Genomic DNA, 24,161 nt, shown 5'->3' with positions numbered 1-24,161 from the left:
CTGGGGGCACTGGACCGATCCAGGGAGGCGGTAAAAACCTCAGGTGATGCAAATTAAAAAAAAAAAGATTAAAGGGTTAAAGAAAGTAGGTTTGGGGGTGGGGTGCTGAGTAATTTTTTTAAGGGACTGGTATGCCAAATTAGTTTGGGAACCTCTGTATGTGTTATCTTCCTATCTATTCATCAAGTAATTCCTTTGTTAATTTATATGCTTCTGCATTTCTGCTATTCCTAAGTCTTTTTTCTCAAGATTCTTTAATTTTCTCTTTCCTTTTAATGAGGCCTCAGCAGCATTTTTAATTGCCAATAATTTACCTACTCCTTCCCCATCATCTTTGTTAGATGAAACCCAAAGATTTTCTCAATGGCTCATTCAGAGACAAAGCAGATTGGGTCTTTGTGACAAAATGCTTGTATTCCCACCCTTCTACCTATCCCCCAAATGAGTATGATTTAAAGGCTGATCTTATTATGCATCCAGAACTTTTCTGTACTAAAGTAAATGTGAAGTCTAAGAATTTTATAAACATTTAAGGGAAAATAATTTAGACTTCTCCAGAAAGACAGTGATTGTCCTTTATCTGATAAGGTATTGCAAATCCCTATCAGTCAATAAACAAGCATTTATTAAATACCTGCTGTGTGCCAGCCACTCTGCTACAAGCTAGGTATGCAAAGACAAAAACAGAAGTCTCAGATGTCAAGAATACTATGCAATTGAATAAAATTCTAATGATTTAATGACAAATGTAGCCAAAGTAGTAAAAAAAATTAATAAGGCACTCCAGAAGGAAGAGAAGAATTAAGATAGAGCAGATTTTAAGATGAGCTGATCAAAAGTGCAGATACTAGGAACACATCCTTCTAAACTAGAAAAAATCTGTATCAGAAAGTAAAAAAGAAACTGAGGTTGCCTTTCTTGACAAGACCAACTCTCTAGATATACCTTTGATCTCATCCTTTCCTCTCTGTCATCTCTAGTCAGTTGTCCCCATTATCACTCCCAGTCTATAATCTTCAATCTCTGCTATTTATGGATTTCTTCCCCATTGTCTAAAAATATGCTTATCTCCCCCATCCTTTAAAAAAACCCACTTGTTTCATTCCTACTAGCTATTACACTTTATCTTTCCTTTCCTTTTTAGCTAAATTTAGAGAGAGAAAAAAAAATCTGTATTCAATGCCTTTATCCTTTTTCACTCTTTCTTTTGGGTGGGGGGGAAGGGTTTAGTAATTTGTTTTGATTTTTACATTGAAGTGCCTCCCTATTATCTTCACCCATATAGTATGCTCTTCTACAATCTCATCAACAACAACCTCAAGCAAAACCTTTCTCACTCTCTTCCATACCTTTTGCAACCTGAATTCCAACCTCATCTTTCTTCCAAGACTGCACTCTCTAAAATTGCTAGTGATTTCTTAATTAACAAATGGCCTCTTCTGAGTTCCTTACTTTTCTTGACCCTTCTGCAGCATTTAATACTATCACCTTTTTTCTAGATACTCTCTCCTCTCTGGGTTTTCATGACTCTGTTATCTCTTAGTTCTCATTCTACCTGTCTGACAGCTCTTTCTCCATTTCTTTTGCTGAATCTTTATCAGTCATCGCTACTTGCCTGAGACTACTTCAGTAGCCTCTTAATTGTACTTCCTGAGTTGTTTCTACAATCCAATCCAGATTCCAAAGTGATTTTCCTAAAAAGCATAGATCTGACGATGTCATCCCCTTAGTCAGTAAATTCTGCCATCCTTCCCTGGTCATCCCCCCACAGCATCCAAAGCTTCTCTAAGGAAACTTTCCACATATGCTGCATGTATCTTATGTAAAACTATTTATATACTTGTCTCCCTGACTAGAATGTAGGCTACCTGAGTATAGGAAATATTTTTAGCACATAATAAGCACATGTCTATTGAGCATACAGGAAGTTTCTAACAAATGTTTATTGGTTGATTACTTGAGTTACTTGCCTAATGTAACACAACTAATTATTGTTGGCCAAGCCAGATCAGAATTTAGGTCTTCTGTCTCCTAAGCCAGTATTTTTTCTAGCATATCGTATATAGAACATGCTTGGTTTTCCATTTTTTTGTCACTCAGCCTGTAGACTCCATTTTGTAATTTCTTCACCAGATTCTTTACACAGATGACTCCTTTTCCATTTTCTAATATCTTTTCAATGGAACACTTCCTTTCTACCAGTTTTTCTTCATTGGTTAATGGAATTTGAAGCTTCTTCCTTCTCCCCAATTGTTGTCCTCTTTTATCTTCTATAAAGGTAATAACAGTTCTACATTTGACATACCTAAAAATGCCCTTCTTCCAAAGGCATGCATCGTATGTATGCGTTATCTCTTAATTTCATTTGACTTATTCCATAGTGCTTTTTATTAAAGGTCTATATTAGCAGGGCCATCTTCCCTTTGAGTCATACATAACATGTCGCACAGAAAGAGATGAGTAACAGAAATTTATTAACAGTTTTATACAAGTTTCTATAATTCTATGCCATTCCATATGTTGTTTGGGATTTTTGGTTTTATTTAACTTCATTTTGCAATTCTTTTTCACATTTATTTCCCCTTCCAAACATATGCTAAAGAAAAGCACTAGCAGTCCTCTGCTGTTACTTCTTTGATACTTCTTTTATTTCTTTTCCTCCCATTCTTATTGCCCTCTATCTGTTCTATCAATTCTTGCTCCAGTTCCTCTATTATACCCATTATTTGCATATTTTATATATTTTCTCTTCTGCTATTACTAGGGCAATATCCAGTGAGGCAGTTTGCAGATGACAAATAGAGCCTCCAAAGTTTAGTGACACTCTATTTTATAACTAACACCAAACTCTGACCCTTTCTACATACTCTTTTCTTAGTGGTGATAAAGAAGAGTTAACCTCCTTTCTATCCATAAGTAACCAGAGTTTCTGTTTTCACAGAAAATAAACATTCTGAAAATCAGTGAGAATTAGCTGTGTATCATTTACCCAATGTAATTTCTCTAATGTTTGAAAGTTTCAGTTTTTATATAAAATATTGTAGTAATTCTACAATTTAATGTGGTTATCAATGAATCATAATTTTGAGTGGGTTTTCCTCAGATGCTTTTCAGTTGGGCCTTGTGGAACGAGAAATCAATGAATTACTACAGGGATTACATCGAGTCCAGACTCCAGCTCCAACTGAGAGACCACATATTGAAAAAGATGGATACCTCAAACAAAAAGAAATTTGCCCAGATGATGTCTGCTCCATATGTCAAGAAGAGCTTCTAGAAAAAAAGCTACCAGTAACCTACTGCAGGTTATTTTTCTCTTGAGATTAGAAAGTTAAGGAAAAATTCTTTCTAAATTGTCTTGTCTTTACCATTTAGAGAGATGGCATATGGTGACTCATTAATACAGGAACAATATGAAACTTTAAATGTGATGTCAGTACCAATTCAACTGATTCAGTTATTTAGGAATCAGAGGACCTGGGTTCAAATCCCAGCTCTAGTACTTAAAATCTGTGAAACTTTGGACAAAATAGTACATGTCTGCCTCAGTTTCCTGCTTGCTAAATTAGAGAGTGGGACTAGAAGACCTCTTGGATCCCTTCTCAGTTCTCTTAATCTATGAACCTATTAATTGTGAGGCTTCCCAAAATGAAAAAAAAACTGAACTTTTTCTATAAAGATAGCCTATTGTAAGAATTGTTTTCATGATGTTTTTATGGTAAACTTTAATGGATGAAAAATTAAGTTAGACTTACAAAATCAATCCTAGCCTTTAATTTACTAAAATTTCAAAATAATTTGTATATGTATATACATATACATACATATGTAAATATATACATATATACATATATATATGTATATATACATGTGTGTATATACTTTGAAGGTGAAGAAATAAAGTAATACTATTGTATTTATGGTGGTACTTGAAATATAAAGCTATTCTCTCACTTTGGTATGGTAAAATACCTTATAGTTTTCAACTGTGTTGATATTAATAAGTACTTCAAAAATTCACTTGCACTTAAATATTTGAAGAGTAAATAGATTTTGAAGTACTTATCAATATTTAACTTTAATAAATTTTATAATTTTATATATTTGTGACAATATATAATTTATATATAAATATTAATAATTTGATAAGTTTAATAAAACAATATTTTAAATATTGTTCATGATAGTCCACCTTCTTAAATAATATTGCATTCTTTTCTTTCATTCTTAATATTGCATCCATTCTCTAGTGGAAATTTCCATTAATAATTTTCTCCCAAAATTTCTAGGGAGCTTGGTTTTCCATACCTGTTTTATCAATCTTTTATCTGATCTAAAAAAAAATCCCATTTCCAAAGTGTTTCCTGAACTATTAGTAAAGAACTTCATATAATCATAGAATTGCTGACGCAGATAATACTTTAAAGTAATCTAATCCAGCCTTTGTGAAATATAAATCCTATTCACTGCATCCTGAATATGAGTTTCAGATTTCTGCTTGTCAGTGATGAACAATTCATTATCCTCCACAGCAATCTGTTCCATTTTTGGACAGCCTTAATTATTTCAAGATATTCTTTACAATACTTTATATTGAGCCAAAATTTGCTGCCTAATTTCCATTAATTGGTCTGGCATTTGCCTTCCATCGCCAAACAGAGCCAATTTAATACTTTGTTGCATGATAACCTTTTAGATATTTAAAATCTATATCCCTTAAAGTCTCCTCTTCCTCTTACTAAACATTCCTAGTTACTTCATTCAATTTTTGTATGATTTGCTTTTGAGTCTTCTTACTAGTCTAATCACATTCTCCCTTCACCCCCGCCAATGTGTTCTAACTTGTCTTAAGCCTTTCTAAAATGTGACCCCTAACACTAGACAAGATATCTCCCCAAACTGTATTTATGAGTTGTTTTTTTTTAAACCCAGGAACAGAATTTTGATTACCCCAATTAATTTTCATCTTGTTTAGGGATAAGATATTAAGATATTTGTGGGTCCTGATTTAGTGATGCATTGTGTTATCCCTCCCCTAATTTGTGTCACTTGAGAAGCATATTATCTATGTCTCACTGAAATCACTAATAAAATGTTCAAGAGAATACAGTTAAGGACAGGACCTTGAGGTAGCAGTCCTCTAGAAAGCTCCTTATATTGATCCATCAATCAACACTCTAGTCAAACAGTTCTAAACACATTTCTCTATAAGAGTAATTTGAGAGATTGACCAAGTGATACCTGTATGAAATCCAGTTACATTATGTTCATGGATTTTCCCCATTATCCTATTAAGTAATCATGTCAAAAAAAAAGTAAGTGTGCTTATCTGCCATACAAAATTCTCTATTCATGTAGCCTCATAGACTGCCTCTTCCTTAAGTGCTTATACTCTGTCCCTTTAAACATCCATTCTAGAATTTTTCCAGGAAACAATGACAAGCTCACTAGACAACAGTCAACAGTTATTTAAAGTGTCTATCTTCCATAGCTTTTTTAAATCTATTGTTTGTATGCCTTAAATCCTGCAACATCTCGCCTCTTCTCTACAAATCCTTGAAGACAACATATTTTTTAAAATCTGAGATTTTTAAGATATAACAATATATAACATTGTGGTAAGTGGGTAAGATTTTTCAACTGTAGTAAGTAATTCTACCAATCCTGCCCCAACCTCTCTGCTGACCTCCAATCTCATATTACCAGCTGACTTTTAGACATCTCTAACTAGCTATCCGGTAGACTTACTAAAACAGAGCTCTTTGTCTTTCTCCCTAAACCCCATTCCCACCTTTGCTGTTACTATAAGGAAACCACGCCATCCTCCCACTCCCTCAGGTTCAAAAATTAATAGTCATCCTCAGTTCTTCACTATCTCTTAAACTACCACCCCCACATCTTTGGCCAAAATCTAGAATTGATTTCACCTTTGCAACGTCTCTCAAATATGCCCCCTTCTCTCCTCTGACACTTGCCACCTTGCTAATAATGCATGCCCTCATCACCTCTATTGCAATATCCTGCTGATGAATCTACCTGCCTCAGGTTTCTCCCTACTCCATCCTCTATCCAACCCTCAAAGTGATTTTCCTGAAGTGAAGATCTGACTATGTCACTTGCCTGCTGAATGAACTCCAGTACTTCCCTATAACCTCCAGGATCAAATATAAAATAACTCTGTTTTTCATACAAAGCCCTTCATAACCTAGGCCCCTCCTACCTTTCTAGTCTTCTTACACCTTACTCCCTGTCGTCTACTCTTCCTTTCAGTGAAACTCCCACCCTGGCTGTTTCACAAATAACACACTCCATCTCTCAACTCCTGGCACTTTCTCTGGTTGTCTTCTATGCTTGGAACACTCTCCCTCCACAACTTCACCTTCTGACTTCCCTGACTTCCTTTTAAGTCCCAACTAAAATCTCATCTTCTACAGAAAGCCTTTCCCAAGCCCTCTTAATTCTAATGCCTTCCCTTTTATTTCTTTTTTATCTTGTATATAGCTTCTTTGCTTATATTTGTTTGCATGTTGTCTCTCCCATTACATTGTGAGCTCCTTGAGGGCAGGGATTGTCTTGTTTATTGATTGATTTATTGATTGGTAATTTTTTTTTCATTTTACAAATAAAGAAATACTAATGAAATAAAATTGTACGGTAAGTAAACAGAAAGGATAAATTGAAATTTTCTGGTCTAATTCTTCAGCTTAGCACTTCTAGAAATGTATAATTTGGTAGAAACAGAATTAATTCAGAACTGTGTCTTATGAGGGGGAAAAGTTGTAGTAACTTTTCTGATGATAACAGTTAACTTGATGTGACAATTCTTGATGATACACAATTAACAGAGAAACAAATTGGATGGTATATTGAATAGTTACAGTGTTACTGGTAAAAAATAACTCTTGCAAAATCTCTATTCATTTCTACCAGGTATGGTTGTGGTAATAGTGTTCATATAAAATGTATGAAAATCTGGGCTGATCATCAGGATAAGTCATCAAAAAATTCTGTTGTCAAGTGCCCTCTGTGCAGGGAAGAGTTTGCACCCTTAAAACTTATTTTAGATGAATTCAGAAACTCCAACAGACTTGTGACAGCAGCAGAGAAAGAAAGGCTTGACAAACACCTTGGAATTCCATGTAACAACTGCAGACAGTTTCCAATTGAGGGAACATGTTACAAGTAAGTATCAATTAAAAATCATTTTAAAAATTAGAAAAATAGCCTTTATTTTTCGCAGTACTAAAACTTCTTAACCCATTAAGTCCTAGTTTAATGACTCATCTTGGCATACAAATGATTCTTCAAACTCTTTCAAGAGGAGCCCAAGCTCTGATCCAACCTGGAAAGGCTTTTAAAAGTATGGACCCTGAAACAGAGTGTGTATCTGTTGCCTGAGGACCAGCTTAGCTAACTTACAGAGGTCATCGCCGAAAGGTTGACCCCTAGAGTATTGAATTTTTCAGACACAGAAATTAAAGAAACATTGAGGGGTTACAGGCTACATTGGTGGAGACTCTTAAATTACCAGTCTTTCAAAGTGAATTAGTCACTTCCTAGCAGCATTGAATGTTCCAGTCTAAGGGTTTCTTTCCTAGCGTTTTCACCTAAGTGAAAACTATACATTCAGAGTTAATCATCAGGGGAGCATCTACTAACACTCAGTAGTTAAGGGCTTTCAAATTCTTATCCTCACAATTTCTGGTTCCTCGTTTTGATACCATATAATCTTGGGGCTTTAAAATAGCTTTCCAGAACAAGAGTTCTAGGCATAGCATCTTTCTTTGGTGACTCTAGTATTGTGGGAGTCAACTAAAGAGTGCTTCAAACTTAACCCTTCCTGTCTTTTTGCACTTCTTTCTTCCCATTTGTGGAGGTTTATGGAGACCTTGAGATGTTGTGCCCCAGGATTTCTTCATCTGGGGTCCATGCATTTTTAAAAACATATTTTGACAACTATATTATACTATAATTTCCATTGTAATCTTACTTATTTTTATTTTAGATATTTAAACTATTATTTTCAGAAAGTGTCCATAGGATTTCACCAGACCTCCAGAAGGGTCCATGACACAAAAAAGGTTAAGAAACCCAGAGCTAGGGGGCATGACCACACAGAAGAGAACCTGTACTTTGCTAGAACCCAATACCCTTAATTTTATATTAGTCAACAAACTTTTATTAAATACTCTGTGCTAAACACCAGGGATGCAAAGAAAGGTTAAAACAGTCTCTGTTCTCAAAGAGCTTATAGTCTAATGGGGGAAACAACATGCAAACAACTATACACAAGCAAGATATATAAAGATAAATTGGAAATTATCTCAAAGGGAAGGCATTAGAATTGAGGATAAGGAAAGCCTTCTTGCATAAAAGGAGAATAGCTGTGACTTGAAGGAAGTGAACAGGTAGCAATGAGGAAAGTCAAATTCCAAGCATGGGGGACAGTTGCTGAAAACAATCTGAGGCAAAGACGTAACAAATCAAGTCTCCTGGTAATACCATCCTTTTTAAATCAACTGTTAAAATCTGTTGGCATTTCCTTTTTTGTCAGCTTTCCCATATATTTTAAGAAGAAATTATTTCCTTGTCTCTTCTACTAAAGCATTTGCTTCTGAGTTATTTTTGGCATATATTTTGAATAAATTTGGTTTTTATTATTTTTCTATTTGTCTTTTAAAAAAAGAATTTTCCAGCTGTATTTCACTCTACTCTCTTTTATGTGAGAGTACTACTCCATGTTCCAACCAAAACAACCTAATATCTATTGCTCTATGTAGTTCTTTCTGTTCCATGCATTTGCCCAGGTTGTTGACCAGGCCACATTCTCACCTGGTGAAATCTTTCATTTACTCCAGGAACCACTTCATGCTTCACCTTTTCCATGATTTTTTTCCTTATTCCCTCACAAATAAGTGATCTCTATCTGACTCATATTTGTTTTTATTTAGACCTCTCCACTTTGTTTAGACACTTTTCCTTTTCCCTTATCATATTCTGCTTCGTATCATACTTATTTGTATATGAGACAGTACTGAGGTAGCCAAGCAGTGCAGTGGACAGAGTTCTGGACCTGGAGTCAAGAAGACTTGAGTTCAAATTCAGCTTAAGATACTTACTAGCTGTATGACCTGAGCAAGTCACTTAAGCTTCTGTGCCTCAGTTTCCTCGTGTAAAATGGAAATAATAATAGTACCTACCTCTCAGAATTGTTATAAGGATAAAATGAGATAATATTTATACAGCACTTTGAAAACCTTAAGGCACTATATAAAACTAGTTATTATTATTTGTGCATGAACAAATAATAATCTCTCATTAGACTGTAAGCTGCTGGAGGGTAGGGGCTGAAATTTTCATCTTTGTTTCCTTCTGCCTAGGACAATATCTAGCATACAGTAGTTGATTAATAAATATTTGTTTAATTGTTAAAATGTACTAAAATACTAACTGATGCTCAGATTAGTGAACAGAAGACCAGTGTAAACTCATCAGTCATAAACACATTTAACTTGTGCTCATTAGGAAAATGAACCAATAAAGATTTTTGTTAATTTTGAAACAAAAGTATTCTGGTAATTCTTAATTAACTAGAATTTTTAGTTTACTAGAACATCTTGTATCCCACTTTATCAATGTTTTATTGTCATGTTTTTGTTCTTTAGGAGATTTTGTGGTGTCCTTAATGTTCAAGTTGGAAGAAAAAAATAACCAAGTGATCATAATGCTTTTTTTCTTCCTCCAGCAAAGATAGAGACTTCATAAAAGTTATCAAGGATATATTGTGATTATCATAATATTTAATGTTTTAATAAAGGAACAGTATGAGAAATTTTACAAATTTTTTGGTGACTTCAGAAACTAAAACTATACTCAAAACATTCATTTTTGTAGTTTACATAGTCTAGTGGCTCTTAAGTATACTATAACTTTTCTTATCCAAATAAGGCAGAATTTAATTCTTGAAGCTGTTAGAAGTCTCTGCTAATTTTATTTTTATGTATTTGAAGTAAATTACTCTTCCTACTTGGTTTTCAGTTTCATATGGTAAGTAATAAATTTAAAAATATCCTATATTATGTATTTGTATGTACATTTGTGTGTGTGTATGCATGTGTCTTACATACACATAAGAACCATGTGCTTGTTAATCCTCAGGAAGAAATATCTATCTTTAGAGTATATTTGTGTTTTTTCCACGCACCCTAGTTCTTAGGTCGGTGATCTTCATACAGTTGCTATTAAATGATTGTTGATTAAATGAATAACTGCTAGGCAATACTTTGTGTCCTGGGTGGAGGTTGGGGGCACAGAGTTAGAGTATGGGAACTACCAATGACAAAGGGTAGGCATAGGAGGAAGGATGCTATAGTAAAAAGACTACTAGACATGGAGTCAGAAGGCTTGGGTTCAAGTTGTGACTGCCACTTTTCAGCTATGTCACTTTCACCCCCAGATTTGTCTCCTCATTTGAAGCATGAGAGGATTTGATAAGATTATCTCTAAGAGCCTTTCCAGTTCTATGACCTATCACATAGAACTGCATAATTTGCTTTTGAGTTCTGATATTCTGTGACTTTCCCAAGGGCTGAGTTATTGTCTTTATACAGATAATTCACAAATCTATAAATCCAACTGTCTCCTAATCTTCATTCTCATGCCATCACTTGTCTTAGAGACATTTCCAACTAGATGTGCCGTAGGTTCCTCAAACTCAACTTGTCAAAAATAGAATTCATTCCTTCCCCTAAAGTTGCCCTTCTTTGTGACTTCCAATTTCTGTTGAGGTTACCACCATCGTACAATTCACCCAGTTTTGCAGTGTCAGAATTATCCTAGACTTTTCTCCCCAGGCCCCAGTCAATTTTCAAATCATTGATTTTGTCTCCACAACATCTCTCAAAACCCTTCCTTTTCTCCACCACACGGCCATCACTCTAGTTCAGGCCTTCATTACTTGTCATTGGGACTATTACAATAGCCCCCCTGATTAGTTTCCCTCTCTTCTTATTCTCCTCCACTCCTAGATACTCCTAGAACACAGGTCTGATCATTTCGGTTCTCTGCTCAAGAAGCTTAGTAACTCCCTGTTGCTTTAAAATGAAATACAAATACTTCTCTTTTGCATTTAAAGCCCTTAACAATCTGACCCCAGACTTCCCAGCTAAACTGGCCACCTTGTACTTCAGATATTACATAATTTAAAAGTACAGGAAGAGAGATTACTAGGGTAAAAATAGTCATGGCAGACTTCATGGAGAGGATATGCTTAAACCAGGCCTTTAAGAAAGGGTAGGATGTGGACATGTGAAGAGTGAGGAAAGAGCTTTGTAGGAAAGCTGTCAGACATGCTACTTAATCATAATCCCATCTCCATATCTCTGCATGGGCTATCTCCAAGCCTGAAATGTATTCATTAACTCTTCACTTCTACCTGTGAGAATACCTGCTTGTCTTCAAAGCTCAGCACATTATTCCCCCCCTCTCTGTGACTTTTATTTACTTTGTAAAAATTTACAACGACTTAGATATGTGTATGTTGTGTCCCTTGATAAAGTATAAACTCTTTGAGTACAGGAACTGTTGCATTTTGTATTTGTATACCCAGCACCTAGTATAGCCTGTGTCACACAGTAGGTATTTAATAAATACTTGTCGATTGGTTGGTTGAGAAGCAATAAAGAGGTGCAGGTGAATTTAATTAAGCCTATGCAAACCAGAGAAGTATAGTGAAAGGAAGCAGGATATAATGAAGACATGTAAACCATTGCCTTAGATAGAGGAGGGATAGCTCAAAGGTGACATAAACAAAATTTAGCATTCTATACACAGAGATGCCTTTTTTCTCCCATGGTGAACTGAAAAATCAAAATACAAAATGGCCGCCAGTCCTGCAGTGACAATGATTTAACATTGGAAATGGGAGCAGAAGGTACTAAGAATTACATGATTCTTAGACCATCAGCTTTTAATTGTTAATATTCTCAGTATATAAACTTCATCCAGTTGTCAGTGAGTTGGCATATTACTAGAAGCAGGCTGCATCCATATTGACATTCTTGCTATAAATGAATGCTACACTAAAACTTTGAAGATATAGAAAGAATCAGGAAGATACACTGAATGGATCCTCTATGGAGGGTTTATAGAAAGACTTGGAAGAGAATTACAGAGATCAAGAAGGGAGCATTGGGTCTTTGACCTGTGCTAGTGGAAGAAGACCCAAAATTTATGTGATCGTGGGTTACATCTCTTTAAGTATAGATAGATTGTCTGTAGATCTCTATAGTCTATACATCATTCTATATATAGCCTATAGATAGATAGCTATCTTTATAGACTAGAATTCATAACCATTAGCAAAGAGCCATGATAGAGAAGTATATGGGTGAGGTAGAAAGCTAAAATAAGATCTGGCTGTGACAAACCCAACATTTAATGTTCTATAAATGTAGTCATCCAACTATATTGACCCTCAAATTTTCACATGTAAAACATGAACAATTAAACTCATACTGGTGATTTCACAGTGTTGTTTTATGCAAAGAGTTGTGAAAATCTTAAAGTGCCACATATATAATTGTTACTATCAGAATATAGCTGATTAGAAGATAAAAGAATGATCAGTTATAAAACATATTATACTCTAATGATAAAGGATAATAATAATGTTCATGAGAGGTAGCCTGATGTAGTAGAAAGAAACAAATAGATTTGGAATCAGGAGACCTTGGTTTGTGTCCTGTTTCTAACACTTACTAGATTTAAAATCCTTGTAGATCTGACTTCAAACAGTTGTGAGGTTAAAGTGAGATAAAATTCTATACAGATTTTGCAAACCTTAAAGTGCTTTATAAATGTCAATAATTTTTCTGTTCTGTTAGATTTTCTGAACTATAGGAAGTCTTCATCTTAAGCCTGTTGATCATCAATTAGTGAGGAGTCTAAATAATTATTAGCCTCATTGGACACTCATTGAAACATGCTCCAGGAAAGTTAAAGGTAGAAGGGCTTTGGTTTGTTGTTGCTTTACATTAGTCTGGAATATAAACTATTCATTTCCAATACATTGCAGTACGCTATTAAGCAGTGAGATTGTTTTAGAGCTCCTCTTAAGTGAGGTGGTCGAAGAAGAACATTATCTGTGTGAGGTGAATTTTGAGAATATTAGAATACATATATTTATATGTAATACCTTAAGTGGTCAAAATTCAAATGTACATAAATTGCAGATCAAAGACTACATTCCTTTATTGATGCCCTTCTTTAATGTGAATAATAAGAGCTAAGAACAAATAGTAAGCAAGAAAAAGTAATAATAGTCATAGCAAATATCATTTATCCATTTATTGGTGAGTATATTCAATAAGAAATACTGCCTTTTGGGGACAATGTGGACTAGTTCATAAAGAAAGAGCTGTCCTCAGAGATAGAAAGACCTGAATTCGAATTCCATTACTAACACAAATTGGCTTGTGACCCTGGACAAGTCAGCCTTTCAGTGTTTTAGAAAATTCTCTAAGACCTTAAGTTACAGAAAGGATGCTGATAACCATTGATAAAGGGACTTTTCTCCTATAGGAATTCCCTATGCAAATGAAATGACAGATCACACCCCTATCCTGTATTGTCTTTAAGGGAAATCTATTTAGATAGATTCATAAGTTTATTAGTGGGCATAATCCCTCCACCAGCAAAAATCACAATCATTTCCATTTTGCCCATGTCTTCTTGTAAGTCTTCCATAAAAGATTCACCCAAAATGGAGACTTTCTTCTGGTTCTTTTATTATTCAGGAAGTAATAGAGCAATACTCAGGCTATGTATCTGTTATCCTTTGCTCTCATTACAAGACTGACCCACCTTCTTTTCTACTCATACATATCACTGATGATTTCTTCTTTCACATAACTCATCTTAGGCAATATGCTACAGCCTAACTACACCCATCATACATCTTACCAGTTCTCTTTGTGACACCTCTGATTTTTATTTTTCAGGAATCATTGTGTTCCTTGAGTCAGAGCCATATACCACCAACCAAAGAATAGTAGTTTTAAAATATGAGCTTTTAAGCAGTAAGCAGCTTGAATTCTTTGAAATACCTATTTGATTTCCTAAATGCTGTCCTTTATGATCTCCTATTTAATTCTGGACCCAATTCACTTATCTATTTGTAGTGACTTTCCTTTTTTATGACATATGATTTATTCAGTGCTTACCATGTCAGATGCCTTCCATATCACTTTTTAAAGAAAATAGTCATTATAGAGTATTATAGAGAGGTAGAATTCTAGGTAATAATCCAAAAGCCTTTGACCTCTTGATTCTGAGCCCAGAATTTTTAATAACAATAGTAAATTAGCATTCGTATAACATTTTCAGGTTTACAAAGCACTTTTCAAATTTTATTCTCACAACAACCCCAGGAGGTAGAGGAGGAAACTGAGGCAAACAGCAGTTAAATGACTTGCCCAGACAAGTAGTAAGTGTCTGGGGCAAGATTTGAACTCAGGCCTTCCTGATTCCAGGTCTACTTCTATTAGCTGCACTTCCTAGCTGCTACTTTCTAACGTGGTCTTCACTACACTCACCTGTTCCCATCTTTGCACTGAAAATATTAAATGTTACCGTATACTTTGACTTAATCTGGAGAAATTTATTCAACTCTTCATAGAGTTTTCTCTATTTCCTCATCCTCAATAAGTACTGGAACATGAATTGTAATTGTCTTTATATTTGTCTGTTTGTGTTTATCATTAAGAGTGCTAAGTCGAATGACAAATTTTCCCATGACAGTGTTACTTATTACCTTTGGACACATGATGAAACCAATTCTGCCCACTCCTTTATTTGCCTTTCCTAGAAATATCTTTGAGACATCTTTCTGTTAAGCTACTAACTGCAATCTGTGCTTACATTCTGATTTCATTACACATAAAAGTGTGGCTGTAGAGAGCTGGCCTCAAAACAAGGAAGATTTCTGTTCAAGTCCCACCACTGACACATACTAGGTATGTGACCCAAAACATATCATTTAATATTTCAGTATTCTAGGCAACTCTCTAACACTCTTAAGTTGCAAAAAAGTGCTGACCTCCATTGGTAGAAGTTTCCTCACCCAGGAATCCTTATACCAATGAAATCACAGATCTAGTTCTTCCCATGGCTAAGAATGTGAACATGGATATGATTCAGTTCTCCTATAGTACCTCACATCGTTAATCTTGGGGGAAAAAATTAAACCAACTCAGAGCACCAAAAGTTAGTGTCATTATGTAATTAAAAACCATGTGATTCTTAGTACCTTTTGCCCCTCCTTTCCACCAGTGCCCTGTGAAAAACAGGATGAATCTACACAAGAATGAGAGACTATGTTATATTTCTGTGTGCTTCCTGGTGCACCATTGTCAAAAATTCCATCACCTTGAGGCCAGTCTTTTAATAACTACTCTCTAAATTTATTTAGCTAGGCTAGTCCTTGCACAGCAGTAGAAAGAGTCTATTTGGGGGCCCATTCTAGTTGGGTAGAATATGCTGGAGCTTGTACCCTGCTGTCATGAACCCAGATCACCTTTGTGCCATGATGAGCCATTGTAAGACAACTTTGATGGCAGCTGAAAATTTTATTTCCACCAAAAAAGGTAAATTCTCATCTGTACTTTTCATACTAATGAGTGAATATATTTCTTTACTATTCAGAATGTTGTTTCAATAGCTTTGAATAAAATCAGTAGTCAATTGTGTTTTTTTAAACATCCTGTAAAATTTACCTTAGTGCAATAAGTTTGAATTTTATCATTTCAGAGAGACTCATAGTATAATTGCATGCTAAACTATGTTCCTTTATTTAATCAACAAATGTTACTTACTCATCACTGTGCCAAGTAAAACAGGATATTTGCCCTCAGGAAACATATAATCTAACTGTTCCTGACAGGAATAACCTGAATAAAGCAATGAGCAAACAAGTTAAATGGAAAAGAATGCTAAATGCCAAGATGTTAATCTACTACTATAGGAATATAGATGAGGGCAAAAATAGACTTCATGACAGAGAGAGGTATGGCTTGAACCAGGCCTTGAAGAATGGCTAGGATTTGGAAAAGTGAAGAAAGAGCTTGCTAGGAAAGCTATCAGACACTTAATCATAATGTTCCAAAACATTTGGATCCAGCATTTTCTTTCTTTGGTGTTTTTAGGTGCACTGAATGTACTGAATATCACCTATGCCATGAATGTTTTGCTAATTGTTGCCATCCTCTACATATTTTTACCTTTCGACAGGTATAGTATTTATCTCAAACAATTATTATGCTCTCCAGTATAGGTTCTATAGGCAATCCAAAAATATATTTGAATTGCGATGATAAACTGCAATGCATTTTTATTAAAGCCTACTATAATCAAAAGAGGTGGAAAATGGCAGAGAAGTGAAAAAAAGGAAAAAGGTTTGGTGTAAAATGTAAGGGCTCACTGAGGAATGGCAAGTAGTAATAGAAAAGGCAGAATAGAGATGTGATTATAAATGAAAATTGAATAAATGACACTGGTCAAGAACAAATGATGGAGATACATGGTAAAAAAAGGACAATATTGAGGAAAATTGACTTACTGGTAATAGACAACTCATTGAGACTCAATACTTTTTGTTTTGGGTGTATTCATCATCTTATTGATAACTACCAGATAGTCATTTTCTAATGGATAAGTCACTTCTAAATGTATAGATGATAACAGGTAAATGTTTTATAATGGCTTTACTTCAGCCTAAATTCAGAAATGGTTAACATCACACATAATTTCTAACAACATTAGTTAATTCATCCTGCTAATATTTTCAGCCAACAAACAATATAATGAAGAATTTCTTACTATTAGTAGTAACGTTGAACCTTAACAATAGAATCACTTTTGGATAGCTACAGTTGTTAGGAAGTATTCCGTTACATAAAGCTGTCTCTGCAACTTTCACTCATTTCAGCTTATTTTGCCTTCTGGATCCAAACAAAAGTCTAATTGACCTGCCATATGATACCCTTTAAGTAGCTGGCATGTCCTTTTTAAAAGTCTTCTCTTTTCCAGGCTGAAAATACCCACTTCTTTTCTAATGATCCTTCTGTGGCATGGTCTTTCACCATCCTTATATCCCACATCTGGATATTCTCCAACTTGTCAATATCATTCTTAAAATATGTCCAAAACTGAACACTATACTTCAAATGTGGCCCAAGCAGGGTAAAGTACAGCAGGACTATCAACGTTCTTAGTCATGAGCAATGCATCTTTCTTAATGCATGCATTGACTTTCCTGGCTACCCTATTATACTAGTTACTCATTTTGAGTTTTAGGCTCAGTAAAACCTCCAGACCTTTTTTTCATATTAGCTGTTTTCTAACCATGCACCCCTTATCTTGTCAAGATAATAATAGGCATTTATTAAGTGCTTACTATGTGACCAGCATGATGTGTTTATGAAGGTGATTTTTTCAACCTAAATGATTCTTTATATTTGACTCTATTTCATCTTATTAGGTCCATTCTAGACAACTCTATACTATTGCCCCTCCCACATTCTATGAGTGTATGAAATATATCTTTATCTAAGTCACTGATACAAATGTTAACACAGAGCCAAAGAAAGATCTCTGGGGTACTCCACTTGATTTCATTCTAAGGTTTAATTAATAATAATCCTTTGTGTTCAACCATTCAAACAGTATTGAGTACACATAATATTATTGTTGGGACCAGAAGTGTCACATACACATCCCACAACATTTTCTAAGGTAACTTGAACTAGATTAAAACATAGTTCTTATCTGACTTTAATGTGTTCACATATTGATAATAATGAAAAAAAGAAATAAATAATAGTGTGGTTTTTCTAAGTCAATATGCAACAGCCTGCAGTGATACTTAAGTATGATTGGTTTGGTGGCCCCTGTTTCTATTTGAATTTGACACCACTGATCTATACCATATTTTTTGTCCTTCTTACAAGGATAGAAGAAAAGATTTTGTCAAATTTTTCCTAAAATATAAAATATGTAATATTCCTCTAATATACCCATTTTGTCAAAAAAAAGTTGTTAGTTCAGCATGACTTATTCTTTGTGAAATCACTCTAGTTCTTGGTGATCAGTACTTCGCCATCTATATGTTCACCAAATAGCCATTTAATAATATATTCTAGAATTTGGCTAGAAATCAAAGTCAAGCTCAATGGCAGCCTCTACTTTTTATTTTCAAATCACGACATTTCTTCTTTTCCAATATTCCTCTCTTCAAGATCTCGTAAAGATTACTGACTATCTTTAGTAATCACATCTACCAATTCTTTAAGTCAGAAAGCATTCATTTAAGCCTCTTCATCTCAACTCTTCAAGGACAGATAGGTGCTCTCTTACTTTTCATTTCACCTCCCTTTTCTTGGGTTTCAGCTCCCTCTTAGCTGTTTTTAATCTGTTCTTTCCAATTTGAAAATTCCATTTTTCAGAGAAAATAGAAGCAAAAGAAAATAGAAGCACTTCTTCGTTTTCTCTTGCCATCCATTTTCATAACTGCAATTCTAAGCAATAGTCTTATTCCTTCTTTGGTCTTTCTCTTCTCTCCAGCATAGCATTGAATAACACTTTTTGGTATCTTTAACATTCTTCAACAGTGTTAGTTTATTCTAACTTCACCATTCCAGACCTTGTTCTTATAAGATCATCTCATGCTTTTTTATTCATCTTCAGTTCCCTACCTTTGCTTTTATCTTCTACTAAATGGCATTTAAAATCTGAAGTAGTTGATGAATTCCATGTGTGTCCACATCAGTGTTTCTAAATGATGCCCCCATTTCCTCATTAGAATCATTTTTCAATATGTCTTCAGATTTCTTTAAGAGCTTCTGATGCTTGCTGACTGCCAAACTCTGTAGAATTTTAGGAGCATGGGAACCTATTTATTCTTTCTTTAAACCCTTTAAAATCTGCTGTTTTTTTCTGAAACCTAATATATATGTCTGACTACTCTACCTTTCCTTTCTATTTCTAATCCAACTTCCCAAATGGAATGGTTACTTCCACTTATGTTTCCTATTATTTTTATCTCAGCAACCAGTTCCTCATTGTTGGTGAGAATCAACCCACATTAATTGTTCCTCACATTCCTTCTGCCACTCTTCAAAAATGAAGTTACCATTAAGGCAAGCCAATTAGCTTCTCTGCTTTTGGCAGAGAGAACATTCCAGGTAATGTCTAAATAATTGAAGTCCCCCATCTCTACTATGTCATGCCTCCATGCCAGGCTAAGAAAGGAAGAATTCTATTTGATTAGAAATTTATAAACTGTGCTTCCCTGCTACTTAGAAAATATTAGCAAATACCAAACAGTGATGAACAATAATACCTGCTTTCTATTTTTAAAGAAAATAAAACATGGATATAACAAAATAGTTTTTTTATGAAAATTACCTCATTGTTTTTAACAGTTTACCTTAAAGTATGCTATGGTACTACAACTCTGTGTTGTAGTGTGAAACATTGTTAATTGTAATATAAAATAATATGTAGGTTAGAAAAGAAAAAAACTTTAATCTAAATATTTTTTCATTTATTTTCATGTCACTAATTTTTAACCATAAAATTTATATAGAAAATGCCCTTTGGATTACAAAATAATCACCTCTTTTTAACTAACACAGAAGAGAAATCAAAGGTGGAAATCACTAGAAAAAAATCCAGGGTTATGTCCTTCAGGGAGAATTATAAAAAATATAGAACTTACAAATCAGACTGAAGAAGATATGACCCACCTTGAGAAAAGGTAAGAATGACATTTTAAGTAAATTTAATCCAGAAAGTTCTCTATCATTTATGAGTTCTCTCAGATAATTTCTTCCCAATATGAATAATTTCAATAATGTTTTCAAGATTGGCCTTTCCAGAAGGCAAGAACAGTATTTTCCTTTGAGTATCCCTATTTTTGGATTTCCCTGCACAGACATATAGGTTAATGATATTTAAAGAATAATGAATTCAATGAAAAGTTCATCTGTTAAGTTCCTCCTTCTTGTTGTTGAGGAACAAAGGAAACTTTACTCCATAAACTTATGTTTTGTGAAATAGAAGGCCTGCTACACTTGCCCTTTATTCTTATTCCCCTTTATATTTATACTTCAATGATCTATAATTTCATCAGTGTTGGCTGTTCTTCCAAGTGATATAGATTGCATCCCTTTTATTACTTAGTGTGCTCCTTTGATCTTGACTGTGACTGAAAAATTAATCACCCTATTGATGATAAGCCAGGATTTATAATGAATAAAATATTAACAACCACCCCAGAAATTTCTTAGGGGACTATAAATCTAAACAAAATTCTGAAAAAGGTAAGTTGCATATATACATAGTGTTTAATAAATGTTTAATGGAAGTATAATGGAATTATTCTCTGAATCAAACCTCTGAGTGTTTTTCCATCTTCCCAAGTATTGTTCAGGATAAGAAATAGAGTAGATTTTTTTGAACTCTATATTTCATATAACTTTATTGTCTTCAATCAAAGAAAAGCCCTGGGGTGATAATTAGTATTGTCTTTAGTTATGAGGGACAACATTATAGCAGTAGTATAATTATTTTATGACATGTGGCCATAAATCAATATTTATACTTCCATGTTTCTTCTTATTTCAGTATCATTTGCACACCAAAGCATGTAGTAACATCACTTCCTCTCATATTAATTACAAAGAACAGTAAGCTGCTTGCTCCAGGAAACCAGTGTCGACTTTGTTTGAAGGCATTTTGTCTTGGTCAGCATACAAGACTATTATCATGTAATCACAAGGTAAATTCAAAACTTAATAGTAGTCCATCCATGTCATTTTGGTCCGCATTGTTCCTTCATTTCAACATTTAACTGTATTTCATGGCTTCACACATAAGTAAATACACAAGTGATTTAATAATCTATTATGTCACTTATTAATGTTGTGCTAGAAAGTATACAGAGTGACTAAGTAGACTAGGGATGGGAAGTTCAATCCCTTTATTAAACTTTGCAGAAATATGGTGTTGAGATGAAGCAGAATTGTAATATCATAGAGTCTTAGAACTGAGAGGACCTTAGAACTTAGAAGAATGTCCCACCCACTAAGGGCAGAATTATGATTAATCTTTTTCCCCAATAAAATGAAATTAGAGTTCAAGGTTTTGGTCCTTCTTATTGTCACACTGCATCCATTTAAAGAGAGATGTTAATACTTATATTTTTATCTTATCAAATGCTTTAGAATTTTTGAATGAAAAATATTCTCTGCCTTGGGGTGATGGTGCATGCCTACAAACATTGCTCCTGGGGAGACTGAGGCTATTGGGTTACAAATTTGAGAATTCTGAGCTGCATTAAGGCCAATTGCATATTTGTACTAAATCTTGCACCAGTGTGGCAAGTCCACAAGAGCAGAAGGCCACTGGGCTACCTAAGGAGGGACAGGTCAGGCCCGAGTTGGAAAAGGAGCAGGCCAAGGCTTCCATGACTATCAGCAGTATGGTCAGGTCTGTGAATGGCCACTGTACTTCCAGCCTGAGTGAGATAGAGAGATTCAGTCTTTCCCCCCAAAAAGTATATAAGTGTGTGTATGTGTGTGTGTGTATTTTTATGTGTATATATATACAAGTTTATATACACATAGATAAACATATGTGTGTATATTTATATATGTACATTTATAGCTATATACAAACATATATATATATTCTACATATTATATAAATGTATGGTAATTATTGTTCCGTGTGAACTAAAACCAGAGTCTGAAACTTTTAACAATAATTAATTTTTAAATTATTGAATGTTTTATTAATTTCTCCACTAGAAAATAAATACATGGATAGATTTAAATGGAATTAACCATTCAAGAAAATTTAATCTTGAGTCTTTAATGTGATCTGCAAAAGCAGTGTTTATCAGATGACTCAAAATTTAATCAATAAAAAATGATAGCTCAGATGGTATTTAAGGGGGCCTGGCTTATCAAAAATTTGAAACATACCTCCTTGACAAATGAATAATACCTTTAGTCTCTGCTTAATTGTTATATTATTCATGTTTTGATGAAGCTTTATATATTGTATTACTGATGATTATAATCAAGATGATTGCAATTCTAATATATATTTTTTTAAAGTTTCATAGGGAATGTATTGACGATTGGTTACTAAACATATGTAATTCATGCCCTATTGATGGCCAAATTGTCTATAACCCTTTAATCTGGAAAAATTCACTGATTAATGGACACATACAAAAGCAAGTACCACATACAGCTGCCACTCATCTGTCAAAACAGGTGTATCCAGAACTTTTTATACCTGGAACTGGATTGCTTTTTAAAGAAGGAAAATTTGACCAGTTATCTGAAAAATCTAAAGATAATTTCAAAAGACTCAATAATCATCAAGATTCAACAGATTTGAATGAGAATTTAACAGTAGATAGTCTGCACCCTTTGCAATCAAGTGATCCAGATTCAAGTAAATTAATCTTTGATTATAAAATAAATGACCATTTCCCTAGCTATCTTCAGGATTCATCCCTTAGCGCTGCAGGGAAAATGTCATCCCAAGTTTTTCTTCCTTCTGTTACCAAGACTGGAATTTATGCTAAACCTGGAAGCCCATTTGTCAACAGAAAGTTGTATCACCCTGAACAAAAGCCAAAGGGGAACAGAGAGTCTCAGTGCATGGACGATCTTACGCTGAAGAAGATTCTTGCCACTAAAATAAGAATTGACAATGAAAGTTCAGATATTACATTTCCAGGGGTTTTTCATCATATGGCAAACTGGGGTACAACTAACCCTAGCTCATCCAAAAGGGAGAATAATATTATAGGAAAAATCAGACGAAACCATGGTCTCCTGTCAAAAAGGCCTATATCAAATACTTTAAATACTGAAGCTCAAGAGTTGTCTTTAATAATGGAAGGAGTTCCTCTCTCCAAAAGCTAATTTAAATATTTTCTAGGATTAAAATATATTTGCAAAAATAGCACATTTTTACTGATTAACTATAAATGCTATTCTTGGTCCATTTATACATATATATATATATATATATGTGTGTGTGTGTGTGTGTGTGTATTGTTCCTTTATGTAATACACATATCTAGTTATCTGTGAATAGCATATCACACTGTTTATTCTACCACAGACAATTTAAACAACCTAGTTCCTACTAAGGACACATATTTGGATATTATGATAAGAAAACTTTAAGAAAAATGATTTTTAGATCATAATGAAGTATGAATAATTACCAGATCTCATGATCATTTCAATAATTACATGGGTTAGTTCTACTTAAATAAAAAAAATAAGCTTTCTTGGAATGAGTTACTTATTTCAGATATTTTAAATTGTTATATGGTATGCAAGTAATTTTTCCTGGCAATGTAATTTGTTGCTTGCATCTTTACTAATAATGAGTACAGAATATAATGTGTATAGTAGTATACAGCTTACAGGGGAATTAAGAAATGGGGTTTTATTATGAATTTTTTCCTTGAAGTATTATGTTTGTAAACTAAATGAGAATAAAATCTAGTCATCATGCCTTACTTTTTCAATTTTTACAGTCTTTATAACATCTGTAATTGTTTGCATTTTATTTTTGTAGCAATTTGACAGATTTACACCATGGTATTCATTAAGATGACCAATATCAAAGATTATGTGTTAAATTTTTTTCTGTCTCAGGAACAAAGAGTTAAAATGTTTTGTTTAAGGGATACCACTGTCAGATTCTGGTTCTGTTTCTCACTTTTATATAATTTGTTAGGTTTTCACATCTTTTAATTTTCTAAGGTATTAAACAATTTCTCTTCTGCAATAGAAAAAAAGAACATGTGATTTTGGAGATTCTCATTCTGTAGATATAGTTTGGACTAGTTGGAATGTGATGTCCCTTCTAATTTTTGAGATTCAGAAAATCAAGTTTAGTTGTTAAGGTGTTAATGGTATAAATATGTGATCAAGTATAGACTTCTCCAATTATCATTTAAAGTCCTTCATAATCTGGCTCCAACCACAGACACTCATAGTCTAACCAAACTGGTGTTTGATCATTCCTCACATATAACATTCTATCTTTGTGCCTTTGCATGGACTATC

General features: G+C 34.0%; 1 protein-coding gene across 1 annotated transcript in view; it reads left to right on the top strand.

The window, feature by feature from the left end:
* ZSWIM2 (zinc finger SWIM-type containing 2) overlaps positions 1 to 23,000 on the top strand; it is a 33,264-nt gene extending 10,264 nt beyond the window's left edge. Inside the window, exons 4-9 of the mRNA XM_036747818.1 lie at positions 3,104 to 3,305; positions 6,931 to 7,182; positions 16,203 to 16,287; positions 19,692 to 19,813; positions 20,683 to 20,836; positions 22,179 to 23,000. Of these exons, the coding sequence (XP_036603713.1) occupies positions 3,104 to 3,305; positions 6,931 to 7,182; positions 16,203 to 16,287; positions 19,692 to 19,813; positions 20,683 to 20,836; positions 22,179 to 23,000 (1,637 nt within the window). The remainder of the gene's footprint in view (positions 1 to 3,103; positions 3,306 to 6,930; positions 7,183 to 16,202; positions 16,288 to 19,691; positions 19,814 to 20,682; positions 20,837 to 22,178) is intronic.
* Positions 23,001 to 24,161: the final 1,161 nt, after the last annotated feature.

Source organism: Trichosurus vulpecula, chromosome 2 (genome assembly GCF_011100635.1).
Source record: "Trichosurus vulpecula isolate mTriVul1 chromosome 2, mTriVul1.pri, whole genome shotgun sequence".
Classification (NCBI taxonomy): Eukaryota; Metazoa; Chordata; class Mammalia; order Diprotodontia; family Phalangeridae; genus Trichosurus; species Trichosurus vulpecula.
The sequence above is the reverse complement of the archived record's forward strand: the minus strand, read 5'-3'. Positions and strand labels throughout refer to the sequence as shown.